The sequence below is a fragment of the Callithrix jacchus genome, chromosome 5 (genome assembly GCF_049354715.1).
Source record: "Callithrix jacchus isolate 240 chromosome 5, calJac240_pri, whole genome shotgun sequence".
Classification (NCBI taxonomy): domain Eukaryota; kingdom Metazoa; phylum Chordata; class Mammalia; order Primates; family Cebidae; genus Callithrix; species Callithrix jacchus.
The window spans coordinates 148,454,648-148,470,854 of record NC_133506.1 but is presented as its reverse complement, the minus strand read 5'-3'; the positions used below and the strand labels follow the sequence as shown (position 1 = coordinate 148,470,854).

At 41.6% G+C, this 16,207-nt stretch overlaps 2 protein-coding genes across 8 annotated transcripts in view; both read right to left on the bottom strand.

Annotated features, from left to right (window-relative positions):
* The window catches only part of MTUS2 (microtubule associated scaffold protein 2), a 744,933-nt gene that overhangs the window by 243,137 nt on the left and 485,589 nt on the right, over nt 1-16,207 (bottom strand). The window lies entirely within an intron of this gene.
* Nucleotides 5,265-8,254, bottom strand: LOC118154026 (POM121-like protein 2). Its single transcript, XM_035303366.3, has 2 exons — nt 5,891-8,254; nt 5,265-5,713 (listed from the first exon to the last, which is right to left on the bottom strand). Exons 1-2 carry the CDS (start codon nt 6,801-6,803, stop codon nt 5,637-5,639), a joined length of 990 nt encoding a protein of 329 aa, XP_035159257.3. The 5' UTR covers nt 6,804-8,254; the 3' UTR covers nt 5,265-5,636.

Here is a 16,207-nt window from a genome sequence, read left to right as displayed (position 1 = left end):
AACTTATTAACAATATCCAAAAGGTGGGAGCAACTCAAATGTCCATTGACAGATAAATGGATAAACAAAATGTGGTATATGCATGTAGTAAAATATCATTTAGCCTCAAAAAGAAAGGAAATTCTGACATATGGTACAACATGGATGCATCTTGAAGCTACCCTGCTAAGTGAAATAAGCAACTGCGAAAAGAACAAATACTGTATCATTCCACTCACAGAGGGTACCTAGAGTAGGCAAATTCATAGAGATGAGAAAGCAGTTGCCAGAAGCTGGGAAGAGGGATAAATGGGGAGTCAGTGTTTAATGTATGTTTTTTGAAAAAATCACAATTACTTTTTCACCGATCTAACAAAAATGGTCAAAACTATAAGATTAAAAAATGGTTAAAAATGGCTAAAAAACCTCATGCCCATCCAGATGATAGGCATTATTACCACCCCAATTTCACAGGTGAGAAAGCCAACGCTGAGTGATATTAAGGGGGTTGCCTATGTAAGTACAGAGTTTGGATTTGAACTCAAATTTGTAAACCCAAAGCTTGTGCTGTTAATTTTATGCTAAATGATCTTGTTCATACTAACTTGGCCAGAAAATCTTGTATTCACTTAGCAATCTTCACTACAACCATATTCACAACTTTGTATTATCAATTGCCATCCAGTCAGTTTCTTCTCTTTATACACTTTGAATTCTCAAGGAAAAGAGGGAACATTTCATGTGGAGCAAGAGAATCCGTGACTGAATGTCTGATACTCACAAACCCCCTGGGTGATACCTGTTCCTGACAGCAGTGTCAGTGCTGCTCTGTTATTTAAAACTTTGGTCAATATAGACAGTTTGCTCTGATCTATGGGGACTGCACATCTTCTGAGCACTGAAGATTACTTTTTTAAGGTTAAATTGAAATTAATAGGTTAAAAAAATAGGAATTCTTGGTATTTAACTAAGAAAATATCCAAACAACCATGTTAAATTTGTAAAGCCGTTTATCCTAAGAGACTAGACGTGACAGTACTAATCAATATTTTTCAAAATGAGAAGTCATATTTAAGCCAAAGTTTCTGAAAACATAAAAGCAAAATCATTCCCTCTCCCCCGTGAAACCTGGAGAGTGAAGAAAAAAGTGAGGCTTCTATTTTACTGTGTGATACTCAGGTCTGCCTACTCTGCCTCTATGTGTATGTAGTACTTCCCTCTGAAGTGTAGCTCCTGTGAGATGCTCCAAGATGATCTAAGATGCAAACTGAGCCATGCAAGGGAGATGAACTGCCTGTATTAGTTCCAAAGATGAATTAAGACAATGAGGCAGCTCTTCATTTGTCAAGTAAGCAAGATTTATGTTGTTTCGAATGGTCATAATCAATAGCACTGTCCTGAGGCCATTTAGACGACATGCTGATACTGAAACTCGTGTTCCTGGTTCCAAATCATACAACCAAGCTCCTTGGGATTTTGGTGACCAAATGAAACATGCCCTGGTCACAGGAGAATGACAAGAGCCAGTGACACCACAACATAATCAAAATGTTTCAACTTGAACATTTTATTCCTTCCTTTTCACTGTTTGAGTATTATATGTCGCCTGTTTCTTCTTATCCATTTCAGTTTCTTTAACAAATGATTTAGACTTTATTTAAACTTGTTTTAACTACTTTGAAAATTACAGGGTATCTTTCCCTGTGCAGAAGTTCTTTAGTTTACTTAGATCCCAACTGTCAATTTTAGCTTTTGTTGTTGCAATTGCTTTTGATGATTTCTTCATAAAATCTTTGCTCATGCCTATGTCCTGAATGGTATTGCCTAGGTTTTCTTCTAAGATTTTTAAGGTTTGGAGTTTTACATTGAAATCTTTCATTCATCTTGAGTTAATTTTTGTATAAGGTGTAAGGAAGGGGTTCAGTTTCAGCTTTCTGCATATGGCTAGTCAGTTTTCCCAGCACCGTTTATTAAATAGGAAATCCTATCATTAGAGTCAATAGGCAACCTACCGAATGGGAGAAAATTTTTAGAATCTACCCATCTGACAAAGGTCTAATGTCCAGAATTTACAAAGAACTTAAACAAATTTACAAGAAAAAAAACAACCCCAACAAAAAGTGGGCAAAGAACATGATCAGACATTTCTCAAAAAGACATTTATGCAGCCAACAAGCATATAAAAAAAGCTCAACATCACTGATCATTAGAGAAATGCAAACCCAAATAACAGTGAGATACCATCCCATGCCAACCAGCATGGCAATCATTAAAACATCAAGAAACAATAGATGCTGGTGAGGCTGTGGAGAAACAGGAACAATTTTACACTGTTGGTGGAAATGCAAATTAGTTCAACCATTGCAGAAGACAATACGGTAATTCCTCAAGGATCTAGAACCAGAAATACCATTTGACTCAGGAATCCCATTACTGGTATACCCAAAGGAATAGAAATCATTTTGTTACATATGTTTATTGCAGCACTATTCACAATAACAGATATGGAACCAACTCAAATGCCCATCGATGCTAGACTGGATAAAGAAGACGTGGTACATATACACCATGGAACCCTATGTAGCCATAACAGGTAATGAGATCATGTCCTTTGCAGGAACATAGATGAAGCTGGAAGCCATCATCCTCAGCAAACTAAACAGGAACAGAAAACCAAACACCGCATGTTCTCACTCATAAGTGGGAGCTGAACGATGAGAACACATGGACACAGGGAGGGGAACAGCACACCTTGGAGCTTGATACAGGGGAAGGGGAAAAAGAGAATCAGGACAAATAGCTAATGTATGTGGGCTTAAAACCCAGGTGATGGGTTGATAGGTGTAGCAAATCACCATGGCACATGTATACCTATGGAACAAGCCTGTACATTCTGCACATGTATCCTGGAACTTAAAGTAAAATAAAATATACATTTTAAAAAGTTTTTAAAAGATAATTAAACGGTATTGTGTACTTTGGATACATGAATTTTTAAAATATTTCAATAGGTTTATGGGGAGCAGGTGGTGGTTGGTTACATGGATAAGTTCTTGTAAGTTTCAAGATTTTGGTGTGCCCATTAGCTAAGGAATGTACACTGTATGCAATGTACAGCTTTTTATCCCTGACCCTGCACACTTCCCCGTGAGTCCCCAAAGTCCACTATATTATTCTTACGCCTTTGCATCCTCATAGTTCGCTCCCACTTATGAGGGAGAACATATGATGATTGGTTTTCCATTCTTGTGCTACTTCACTTAAAATAGTAATCTCCAGTTTCATCCAGGTTGTTGTGAATGTCCGTATTTCATTTCTTTTTATAGATGAGTAGTATTCCATGGCATAGAAATATATCACTTTCACTTGTTAATGATGGGCATTGGGGCTGGTTCTATATTCTTGCAATTGTGAATTGTGCTGCTATAAACATGCATGTGTAAGTGTCTGTTTCATATAGTGACTTCTTTTGCTCTGGGCAGATACTCAGTAATGGGATTGCTGGATCAAATAGACCTACTTTGAGTTCTTGAAGGAATCCCCACACTGTTTTCCATAATGGGTATACTACTTACACTCCCACCAGCAGTATGCAAGTGTTCCCTTTTCACACATTCACGTTAACATCTATTGTATTTTGATTATGGCCATTCTCGCAGGAGTAAGGTGCTTATCACCTTATGGCTGTGATTTGCATTTCCCTGATAATTAGCGATGATAAGCATTTTTCCATATGTTTGTGGGTCATTTGCATATCTCTTTTTGAGAACTGTCTTTTTATATTCTTTGCACACTTTTGATGGAATTATTTTTTTCTTGCTGATTTGTTTGAGTTCCTTGTAGATTCTGGTTATTATTCCTTTGTCAGATGCATAGATTGTGAAGATTTTCTCCCACTCTGTGGGCTGTTTACTTTGCTGATTATTTCTTTTGCTAGGCAGAAGCTTTTTAGTTTAATTAAGTCCCATCTATTTATCTTTGTTGCATTTGTTTTGGGTTCTTGGTCATAAAGTATTTGCCTAAGCCAGTGTCTAAAAGGGTTTTTCAGATGTTCTCTTGTATAATTTTTATGGTTTCAGGTCTTAGATTTAAGTCTTTGATCCATGTTGATTTTTGTATAAGGTGAGAGATGAAAATCCACTTTCACTCTACTGCATGGTGCATCCCAATTATCCCAGTCCCGTTTGTTGACTAGGGTGTCCTTTCCCCACTTTAGTTTTTGTTTGCTTTGTCAAAAATCAGTTGGCTGTACGTATTTGCATTTATTTCTGGGTTTTCTATTCTGTCCCACTGGTCTATGGGCATATTCTCTTTTATTTTTTATTGTTTTTATTTTATGTCTTTTTTTTTTTTAACTGTACTTTACGTTCTGGGGGACATGTGCAGATCATGCAGGATTGTTTCATAGATATATACATGGCAAGGTGATTTGCTGCCTCCATCACCCCATCACCTATATCTGGCATTTCTTTCCATGTTATCCCTCCTCAACCTCCCTACCCCAAGCTGTCCCTCCCCTGGCCCCCTGCTGACAGACCCCAGTGTGTGATGCTCTCCTCCCTGTGTCCATGTGTTCTCATTGTTCAACACCCACCTAGGAGTGAGAACATGTGGTATTTGATTTTCTGTTCTTGTGTAAGTTTGCCGAGAATGATGGTTTCTAGATTCATCCATGTCCCTACAAAAGATACAAACTCCTCATTTTTTATGGCTGCATAGTATTCCATGGTGTATATGTGCCACATTTTCCTTGTCCAGTCTGTCATTGATGGGCATTTGGGTTGGTTCCAGGTCTTTGCTGTTGTAAACAGTGTATGGGCATATTTTCATACCAGTACCATGCTGTACCATGCATCTGAGCTGGAATGCACGGTTCCTCATGGCACAGTCCCTCAAGACTTCCCTTGGCTATGGGAGGGAGTTCCCCAACTCCTTGTGCTTCTCAGGTGAGGCGACACCCCACCCTCCTTCAGCTTGCCTTCTGTGGGCTGCACCCACTGTCTAACCAGTCCCAGTGTGGTGAGCCGGGTACCTCAGTTGAAAATGCAGAAATCACCTGTCTTCTGCACTGATCTCGCTGGGAGCTGCAGACTGGACCTATAGCTCTTTGGCCATCTTGCCAGCCACCCTACCTTTTCTTTCTATAATTCTTTCATGAGCTACATGGTATGCAACATACCCCACAGCCTAGGGCTTCATTCACATTCTCCTAACAGTACGTTTTGAAGAGGTTATTGTTTTTATTTTTCACGAAGTCGAATTCATAAGTTTTTTCTTTTACACTCTTTTTACTATTATCTAAAGCAAAATATGCATAACCCAAAGTCACAACAAATTTTTACTTTCTTTTCTTCTAAAATATATACATTTGTAGGTTTTACATTTTGTCTATGATCCACTTGAGTTAATTTCTGTATATAGTGTGAGGTGTGGCTTGAATTTTTCTTTATTTTTTGCTTAAGGATATTCAGCTGATTTCAATTTTTTTAAATAATAAAGACACTATTATTTAAAAGAAGAACAAATATTTACTATACAAACTGGGAAAATAGAGGATATGGCTGCCTCCTGTTCCAGGGAGAAGGCAGAAGTGGGTGGGCAGGGGAAAGGGAAGGGTTCTGAGAGCAACGATGTCTCTTCAGTGGGGGCTCCGCAGGCTAAGGAGAGGCGGGGCTGGGGCTGGCAGAGTGGTCAGCTGAAGCGGTGGGAAGTGCCCCGGTGGGCTCAGTGGCTCCTGTGGGGGTGAAACAGGGGTCAGTAGGGTGAAGGAGTCTGGAGGCTCAGGAGAAGGGAGCAGGGCCCTGACTCTGAGCCGGGCTGCAGTCTGGGTGTGCTCAGAGGTGCATGGTCCCCACCCCGGAGCGGCTCCTTGGGGGATAGGAAGGCCCAAGACATGGAGACATTGCTGCACCTGCTGCTAGAGCTCCCGTGGTGGCCGCTGGGACTGGGCTCTGGACAGCGTACTTCCTGCAGTAGGGCGGGCGGTGGACTAAGGGAAGGCCGAATCTCCCCGAAGACACTGCTGCGGGAGTTCGGAGGATTCTCAGCGGCCCAGGCCTGGGCACAAAGATGGGGCTGTCTCTTGACGGGCTTGCCTCTCTACGTCTCCTGACGGGCTTGAAGGCAGAAGGCCTGGGTGCCGGGTTCTGCTTCCTCCGCTTGGCGTCCGGGGCCTCAAACCAGAGTGGTTCGGTGAATTTCCTTTTTCCATTGTTGCACTGGCTGAGGGCCTTGAGCATGGTCTCCCTGGCACAGGGATCTGGGCGCTCCGGGGCAGGTGAGGCTTGTCGAGGCTCCCCTCTGTGCTCCGGCGGGGCGATTTTCACGGTCACCAGGCTGGGGACAGACGGCGGGTGCCGGGCGTGCCAAAGCCGCCACTTAACGTAGGCCTGGCCGATATCGGAAGAGCCCGGGACAATGAAGCTCTGGAGCGATGGTCTCTTGGAAAAGTACCTCCAGATGCGGGCATTGTCCCAGCCTGGAGGAGCCTTGGGGAGGGGCCGGGTGCGGACCCAGCGCGGCCTGTGGACATAGACGACTTTGTAGCAGTCCTGGACCTGGGAGCGTCGGAAGGGTCTGGAGCGCAGGGCCCGGGGCTTCTGGGCTTGGGGCGGCAGCTTGGCCCGGGGCCAGCCCAGGAATTGGCTCAGACAGCTGCCCATGACAACAGTGTAGCGGTCGGGACCTTTCCTTAGAAACTCGGCTTCCACAAGTTTCCGAAGTCTGCGGCCGGTGCCAAGTGTGCAGAACTTGGTGACCGTGACCGTTGGCCTCGGGACGTCAGAAAGCGCACAAAGCATCACGCGCTGGCACCTGCTGGCCATAGAATCCTGCACGGGGCAGGCTGGCACCTCACAGACTGGGAGGTCAAGGGGTGCAGCTGCAGCGGGGGAAAGCAGCAGCCAGATGATCTGGGGGACCAGGGAAGCTCAAGCCTCCGTCCCTCCCACTGATGGTGCCAGTCACTTGGCTCTGGGCAGAGGGGCCTAGCAGCTGCCCGTAATTTGTGCCTGAGTTTTAAAGGTAGAAGATAGAATTTCTGCCAGGTCCTGAAAACTACGGCTACCTGTTGCCAGAAGGGTGCTCTCTGTGATCAGTGTGAAAATGAACACAATACACTTGGATACTCTTTCAAGGAAAAACAAATCATTTACTCGTATCAATAATGCAGATGTGTGTTTCATTCTTCTAGGATTGACGTTAATGTCACTTTTTACAATTTTGCTCTTAAGAAAATAGAGTCGGGTTTTGTTTTAGCACTGGTAATGTTGATTTTATGTGGATTTGCTCTAATTTCCGGCCTTCCTACCTCCATGAATAAGTTCTCTCTCAACACTAATTTCTCTCATTTCACTTTTATTTATTTTTAAAAAATTATTCAGTAGTTTTTTGGAAAAGATGATGTTTGGTCATGGGTATAAGTTCTTTAGTGGGTGATTCCTGAGGTTTTGGTGCACCCACTACACTGCCCCAATGTGTAGTTTTTCCTCCCTCACTCATCTCCCACCCATTCCCCCAAGTCCTCAAAGTCCACTGTATCATTCTTATGCCTTCGTATCTTTATAGCTTAGCTCCCAATTCTGAGTGACGGTATATGATGATTACTTTTCCATTCCCAAGTTACTTCACTTAGAATAATGGTCTCCAGCTTCAACTAGGTTGCTGAAAATGCTGTTATTTCATTCCCTTTTAAGGCTGATTAGTATTCCACAGTACGTTTGTACCACATTTTCTTTATCCACTTGTTAACTGATGGCCATTTCGGCTGATTCCATTATGTTTGCAATTGCAAATTCTGCTGCTATAAGCATTCATGTGCAAGTATCTTTTTCATAAAATGACTTGTTTTCCTCTGGGTAGATACCTCGCAGTGGGATTGCTGGATGAAATGGTAGTTCTACTTTTAGTTCTTTAAGGAATTGCCACACTGCTTTCCATAGTGGTTTGTAGTAGTTTACATTCACACCAGCAGTATACAAGTGTTCCCTTTTCCCTACCTCCACACCAACATCTATTGTTTTTTGAGTTTTTTGATTACGGCCATTCTTGCGGGAGTAAGGCAGTATCGCATTGCGGTTTTGATTTCCTTCTCCCTGATAATTTGTGATGATGAGCATTTTTGCATGTTTGTTGGCTATTTGTATATTTGAGAATTGAGAGTTGTCTATTCATGTCTTTTTGATGGGATTATTTGTTTCTCTCTTACTGATTTGAGTTCCTTGTAGATTTTAGATACTAGTCCATTGTCAGATGCACAGTTTGTGAAGACTTTCTCCCACTCTGTGGATTTTCTGTTTACTCTGCTGATTATTGCTTTTACTTTGCAGAAGCTTTTTAGTATAATTAATCCCAGCTCTTTATCTCTTTTTTTAAAGCATTTGCTTTTGGGTCGTGGTCGTAAAATTCTTGCCTAAGCCAATGTCCAGAAGAATTTTTCGGATGTTATCTTCTATAATGCTTATGGTTTCAGGTCTTAGATTTCAATCTTTACTCCATCTTGAGTTGATTTTTGTATAAGGGGAGAGATGAGGGTCCAGTTTCATTCTTTTGCATGTGGCTTGCAAAGTAATGCAGCACCATTTGTTGAATACAGTGTCCTTTCTCAACTTTATATTTTTGTTTGCATGGTTATCATCCATTGGCTGTATTTAGCTTCATTTCTGGGTTCTCTATTCTGTTCCGTTGGTCTATGAGCTGATTTTCATACCAGTACCATGCTGTTTTGGTGACTATAGCCTTATAGTATAGTTTGAAGTCAGGTAATGTGATGCCTCCAGGTTCATTCTTTTTGCTTAGCCTTGCTTTGCCTATGCAGACCTTTTCTTGGTTCAATATGAATTTTAGAATTTTTTTTAAATTCTGTGAAGAATGATGGTGCTATTTTGATGAGAATTGCATCAAATCTATAGACTACTTTTGGCAGTATGGTCATTTTCACAATATTGATTCTGCCCATCCATAAGTATAGGATGTGTTTCCGTTTGTTTTGTCGTGATTTCTCTTGACAGTGTCTTGTAGTTTTCCATATGGAGGTCTAAGAACCTCTCACTATTGCCTTTGCTTGACTCCATTGCTTAAAACCCAAGTACCCTTAGCTGCACACAATCAGAAACTTGTTCTTAATGAACTACATCTTGGGAGGATATAAGCCATAGCAAGGTTCTGTTGGGGTTTCCCTGGGTAGGTCTGTGGTTCTCTATGACTCCTTTGAGAACCTTCATTAATGAGCACAAAGAATTCCCCCTAACTGCTGGGAGCACAGCTTCACAAAGGCTGTCCTGGCTCAGCTGGGTCTCTTGTCTCTGAGTTCTGTGTTGAGCAGTGGCATGAGATCTGGGCAGAGGAGCTCCAGGAGCCTCTTCTGCTTCTGGAGACTATCCTGGGGAATCTCAGAAGATCCAAATGGTCTAGGGTTCACTCTGATGGTGGACCCTTTATATTGTCACAGTTTCCTTTCCTAGGGAACTAGGGTTCTTGCCTGCCCTCCCTTCTAAATCCTTCCCCTCCATCTTGTCCTTCCTTAATCATCCTCTAATTTGAGTCACAACTTCCAAAACTCCAGTCATTCCCATACCACCTTTGCTATTTTTGCCACTTCTGCTATTATAGACTGAATATTTAAAAATGAACTTAAATACATATTTCATAAAGGATTTTATATGACATAAATACACCAGGATCATTTCCCATGAATACAAGGTAATACTAAAATAGATGAAATACTAACAAGACCCTATTAAAGTCCCACTGTATGCCTGAGGCCTACTCTGTCTTTACTGAAAAGCAAGATTAGCAAGTGATAGAGGCATCTTTAAAGAATGGCAGCTTAAATGAAGATGTTCTGTTTGACGAGTCATAAGGATGGAAGGAGGCTTGAAGCAGCAATCAGTGCTCAGGCTGAAGGTCCCTGTTATCTCCTGTAGTTGCTGTTTATTATTCAATGCCAGACTTTGGGAAACACCTCCCTTCCAAACCAGCCTCTGCTTAGAACATACCTTGTACTTTCTTGCCTATCCCAAACTAATCTCTTCCCAGGATTCCTTTTTCCCTGCAGATTTCTGTGGTGGAAAATGCTAACTGTTCCAAGGCTTAAATACGATGGAGTTGAGGTGGAAGAAAGTTTCACCATTTCTGCTTTCCTCATTCCAACCCAAACCATGAATTACCCACCACCTTCTAGTAAAATTCTCCCATGCTTTGAGTCTCATGGCTGAACATTTACCTCTCATCTCACTAATCCTGATGCATGCCTATGATTATCGCCTCTTATTCATCAACAACATGGGCATCAGGCTCATCTTTTAACAGCTCAAACGGAACCTTTTATAGGATGTTTTCAATCTCCAGATGAATGATACAACCAACACCCTAGCCTAATATTTTCTTTACATCTTCCTGTTAACAGACTTTTACTTTTAATCTTACCTCATTCAACTGTACCCACAGCCAAGCACCGAGCCTTGGAGCTGATCCACATGAGCCTAACTTCCAATAGCATAAGTCAACCATGAGCTCCCATCCTGCCAGTGTGTTCATGCCACTCACCTTACCAGTCTTTCACCTGGATCTCAGTGGCCCATTTAGTCTTCATGCCCTTCATTTCCTCCTAATCAGCCTCCTCTGCCCTCACTTGCTTCTCTCCTTTTCCTTGGATCCATGGTTGAAAACTTCCACTTCCATCAGTGGGATCTTCAGAATCCCTCACCCTGTCCTTACTGAGACCCATTCTTGCCAAAACCTCATCATTAGATCATGACTGTAAGTGTCTCTGGAGGAAATGCTTGTTTCAGGTTTTATTTTCACACTGGAAATGCATTAGGACTGTGTGTCCCTAACGACTGGTGGACAATCTGCACGAGCTGACCACTGTTCAACACCTCACCCAACTCCCTCCAGCACATATTCCAAAGTTTCACCCACTTTCTCAAGCCATGCAGCTCCAACTCCCTTCACCTATTGGCTTCACCCTTCAACTGAGAATGCTAAATTGGCATGTGCTAGTTTTACCTCCTACCTTTATATTTGTAAACTTACCTATAAATATACTCATGCTCACCTCTAGTCTCACAGATTAAGATACCTGTTATCCTGGTCAAGGCCAATGCCTCTGTGCTGGTATTAATCCCATCTGCTCCCACCTCCTCTGAAATTCCACTCTACCAATCATTTGAGTCTTTTTCAACCATGGCTATACATTACTATCATCTAGGGAGCTATACAAATGCTATGGATGCCTGAGCCCTGCTACAAGACCAGCTGAATGAGAGTTCTGTTCTGAAGCAGGATCCGCTACAGCTTTCCCCAGCCCAGGTGGTTCTCATATATAGCCAAGGCTGAGAATTACCGAACTGTTTCCTTACGCTCTTATATTAACATTTTCATCTCTTTTCCTATCTGGGCTCACTGCCCCAAGCGTATAAGTGTTCTCAAGTCTGTCATATTGAAAAGAAAATCTTCCTTTAATGCTCTAAGGCTTCAAGGCTTTAGTTCTTGAAACTCTCAAAAGAGTAGCCCTGGCCGGCATGGTGGCTCACATCTGTAATCCCAGCACTTTGGAAGGCCGGGGCAGGTGGATCATGACATTAGGAGTTTGAGATCAGCCTGGCCAACTTGGTGAAACTCTGTCTCTATTAAAGATACAAAAAAATCAGCCTGTCATGGTGGCATGCACCTGTAATCCCAGCAACTCAGGAGGCTGAGGCAGCAGAATCACTTGAACCCAGGAGGCAGAAGTTACAGTGAGCCGAGAGCGCACCACTATACTACAGCCTGGGCAACAAAGGGAGGCTCCATCTCAAAAAACAAAAACAAAACAAAACAAAAAGAGTAGCTCTAACTTGAAATTATGGCCCATTAATTTCTAAATCCACTACCAACTGGCTTCAGACCTTGCCAGTCTTTGAAAGCAAATGTCATCAATAGCCTCCACATTCCCACAGTGAGGAGACACTTTGGTGCCATCTTCCTGGGTCTTTGTGCTGCGTTTGCTGCTTTCCTTGCCTCGCCTGTCTGCCTGTTGGCTGCTGCAGCTCTGCTGTCTTTTGGTTCTCCTCCCAGATCCCCAGTGTTCCTTCTGGGTGTGCATTTGCTAGCTTCCCTGTCCACACTGGTGCTCCCCAAGGATCAACTTCAGCTTTTCTCATTCTACACACTCTCCCTGAGGGTATCTTTACTTGTGACTTTACTCCTCTTACATGCTGATGACAATTTATATTTCTAGCTTTGATGTCATGCCCCAGCTTTAAGTGTGTAGATACAAATACCCATTGAACATTTCTCCTTGAGTGTTCCGTGGTATCTCAAATTCAATCTGTCTCAAACTCTCCTCATATCTTTTCCATTCCTGCCCTTTAATAACTGTTACTGTTTTTCTGAATTTCCTATCTCAGTTACCAGCAATACCATCTACCATCCATCCAGCCTCCTAAACCAACGGAAGTTACTTGGTCAAGTTACTTAACCTCTCTGCAACAGTTTAGCCTGTAAAAGATGACAATGGTACTATCTTCCTCATATGTTATGGTGAGGATTTAAAATGAGATAATACATGTAATGTACTTAGAGCCGATACCTGGCAATAGTAGGTACTCAACAATGTTAGCTGTTATTATTAGACTAAAAGTTCCTCAAAGGGAGGGATGACATCTTATTTATTTTTTCATCTTTAGAACCCAGCACAAAGGTGCTCGAGAAATGTTGATATGAACAAAAATCAAACCAGCCTGGCTTTCTAAGGGTTCTCCACACTGGAAATCACCTGTAGACATGCTATGCTGTACCAGGGTGCTGATACCATCCAAACAGATAATTCAGAGGAGATGGGACACTTAAATAATGAAAGTATACAATGTTTTTGAAATATTTATTACCAAATAATTGGTTTTAAATTATAACATAGTTCTATTAACTCAATAGATAAAATGTAGTATATCCATAAATTGAAATACTATTCAGCAATAAAAAGGAACGAACTAATAATACATGCTACAAGACAGATGAGCCTCAGAAGCATTAGTGAAAGATGCTGGACAAAAGAGACCACATACTGCATGATTCCATTTAGATGAAATTCCTAGAAAAGGCAAATTGATAGAGATAGACAGACAGTAGACTAATAGCTGGGGATAGAAATGGGGATTAACCATTAATGGGTATGAGGGCTTTTACTGAGATGATAAAAATATTCTAAAACTAGATATGGTTATGGTTGAGCCACTCAGTAAATTGACAAAAACTCACTGAATTATACTTCTCAAACTGGTGAATTATGCAAAATGTAAAATAGACCTCATTATATACATAAAGAAAATGATAATACAGTCCTATTAGATTATTTTTAAAACTATCTAAACATTTTCTAAACATCGAAATAACATATATCTGGGATGAGTGCTAAGCTGAATGAGATACCAGGGTGAGTGGGCAGGAAATGGGACTGTGGCAGGCAAGGCGGCACACACCGTAACCCAAACTACATCAGACCTCTCAGAACCACAGCTCCCCTGCCCACCCGGAAATGGGCAAGGCTCTAAGGTGAACTGGACGGTGTCAGAGCACAAGGTACTTCACCTAGCATGTGAGCCCAACCTCCACAATCATGTTTTTCATTCAGTTAGAAATCAGGCATCTACTGTAGACAGAGCACCATCCTAGCTGCTTGGTATACAGAGGTAACCAAGACAGGGTTCTTGTCCAAGAAAGGCTTGCAAGAACAAGAAAGACTTAAACAGAACAAATGCAGTCAAATGCAGCACGTGATTTTTGTTTTGTACTGGGTAGGTGGGGGTTTGAAAAGAGACTGAAATGTCAATTCCACCCAGGGGGTGGGGGGCAGCTCCGAAAAAGCTTCCCAGGGGATGTGACTTGGGAAGGATGAGAGAGTCAGTATAGCCTGCTGGCATTGTGCTAGACGCTGGGAATGTGAGTCCCTTTCCCAACAAAGTGAAAAGGTATTAGAGAAGTAAACAAAAGACGAATGCCTTCTTATAAAGAATATAATTACTGAGAAAGGGAAAGACTAAGAGTTTGGGTAAGGAGGGGTGCTATACTGTGATGGGCATTTGATTTTCACTTAAAGTCTCCATTAAACTGTTCTGTCAATTTTACAGACAAGAAAAGAGAAATGTAACTGAGGGCTAGGCTCTTTCAACTCTGTTGAAGGGTCTTCCCCTTTTCATAATTTCACATTAGGGCAGACTGTATTTGATACACATTAAATATAAAATATGTTTTACTTTCTCTTCTCTTTTTTGTACGTAATTAATAACATAAAAACAAATATGGATATCAGTAAAGGAGCTGCTCAGGGCAGAGAAAGGAGGAAGGAGGCGTCTTTTGCCATTTAAAAGAATCATCAGTTTTCTTTTTTATATAATTGGATTTTAGGTATAAAGTTTTTATAAAACTGTTACACATATTTGACTTTTAACAAAAAAAAAAGCAAATCGAAAGTAAAGGGATAGCTTTGAGATAAAAATCAAATGCAGTTCATTAAAAAATGTTCTTCATAAATAACATTGTAAGAAACATAAAAACTCCATTTGTTTGCTCAGAATATGCATCCCACAATCAGAGTTCCACTGTTTAGAAATTTCAATCATATGAGATTATTCAGAACCAAATTACCTACAGATGATAACACACTGAATTTTTTTTTCTTGAGACGGAGTTTGGCTCTTGTTACCCAGGCTGGAGTGCAATGGCGCGATCTCAGTAAACGCAACCTCTGCCTCCTGAGTTCAGGCAATTCTCCTGCCTCAGCCTCCTGAGTAGCTGGGATTACGGGCACATGCCACCATGCCCAGCTAATTTTTTGTACATTTACTAGAGACGTGGTTTCACCATGTTGATAAGGATGGTCTCGATCTCTTGACCTCATGATCCACCCGCCTCGGCCTCCCAAAGTCCTGGGATTACAGGCTGAAATTTTTATAGTGCATTGAGAATCCAATTAAAGAAAAAGTAATATTTGACTTTTTATCTTACACTGACAAAAGTAATGTGTTACTATTACAACTGTGACTCACACAGAGTGAAGGCAATTGAAATAACAAAAGTGGGAGTCAACATACTTTACTTCCGTAAACAAGGATCAGATATTTGATTTCACACTGAGTCTTTCCATCATCATTACAATACCACTAAACTTGCAGATGGCTTCTACAGCATCACATCTGTTGGCTGGGGTTTTATACCTTTGAATTCTTACAGTTGGGAGAGATGGCTGCTTAGACCACAGTTGTTGCCATACTCTTACCCATGTGGGGACTGAGTTCATAATATCTTCATCATTTGTTGTATTAATGCTGGTAACCACATTTAGACAGTGCTAGGAAAAGTAAAATGTATCCTGATGAGACAGTGGCCACGTTAACTGATTCTCCTGGCATCTGTGTGTCTGTTTATTGATTGTGTGGTCGAAACAAAATTATTTCTCTTTCCAGAAGAACTTGCAATAAAAGCCTGAACAGGTTTTCGCTTAGATTGACTTCAGCAGTTCCTCACTCAGGAGGTCTACAGAGGGGCTTCAGGAAACCAGAAACCACATGCACAAAGAAGTATTTTTTCTGAGAATGGGGCTTATCAGTTTCTCGGTGGTTGTTGTTTTTTTCAGGTTTTCAAAGGGTTCTGTGAGACCTCCAAAACTTGAGAACCACTTAGCCTCATCTGTCCACTCTGGTTTCTACCCCCAGAAGTTAACAAGTAGTCTCACTCCTGGATTACCTCCAGTACAAGACAAAGTGCATATTCTGTCTGTTCTACTGAGCCAGGGGAGCAGGGAAAGAACAGGAGACAGTAAGGACAAAATAAAATCAACATAAATGGGCAGCACAAAATAGAAAAAGCAGCGATGGCATCTCCCTTATTTCTGATATTTATCATATTTATCAGAAATGCTCTTCCCCACACATGCGTATACATGCTCCTTTACGTCACAGTTCTGTCCGTCCGCCCTTTCAAATAGATCATGAATCCTTGGCAATCAAGACCACAACTCTCACAGCATCCAACACAATAACTGCCCTGTGAGACATTCCCAACAAGTGTTTGCTGAATTTAATTGAAGTGAATTAATAGAAGAAGACATATTATGAATAGGTTATATAATGGTATACAAACTGAGGCCCAGAACTGAACCATTAGCCGTGGCTGTCAATCCAGACTTCCAGGCCCCAGTGCAGACGGAATTGGAACACAGGGACCCTCTCCTCACCTCTGCCCCTTTGTT

Coding starts and splice junctions, on each gene's coding strand:
- LOC118154026 (XM_035303366.3), bottom strand. CDS start 6,803: ATGGCCAGCAGGTGCCAGCGCGTGATGCTTTGTGCGCTTTCTGACGTC. Junction 5,714..5,890: donor CACGGGAGCTCTAGCAGCAG/GTGCAGCAATGT, acceptor TCACCCCCACAG/GAGCCACTGAGCCCACCGGG.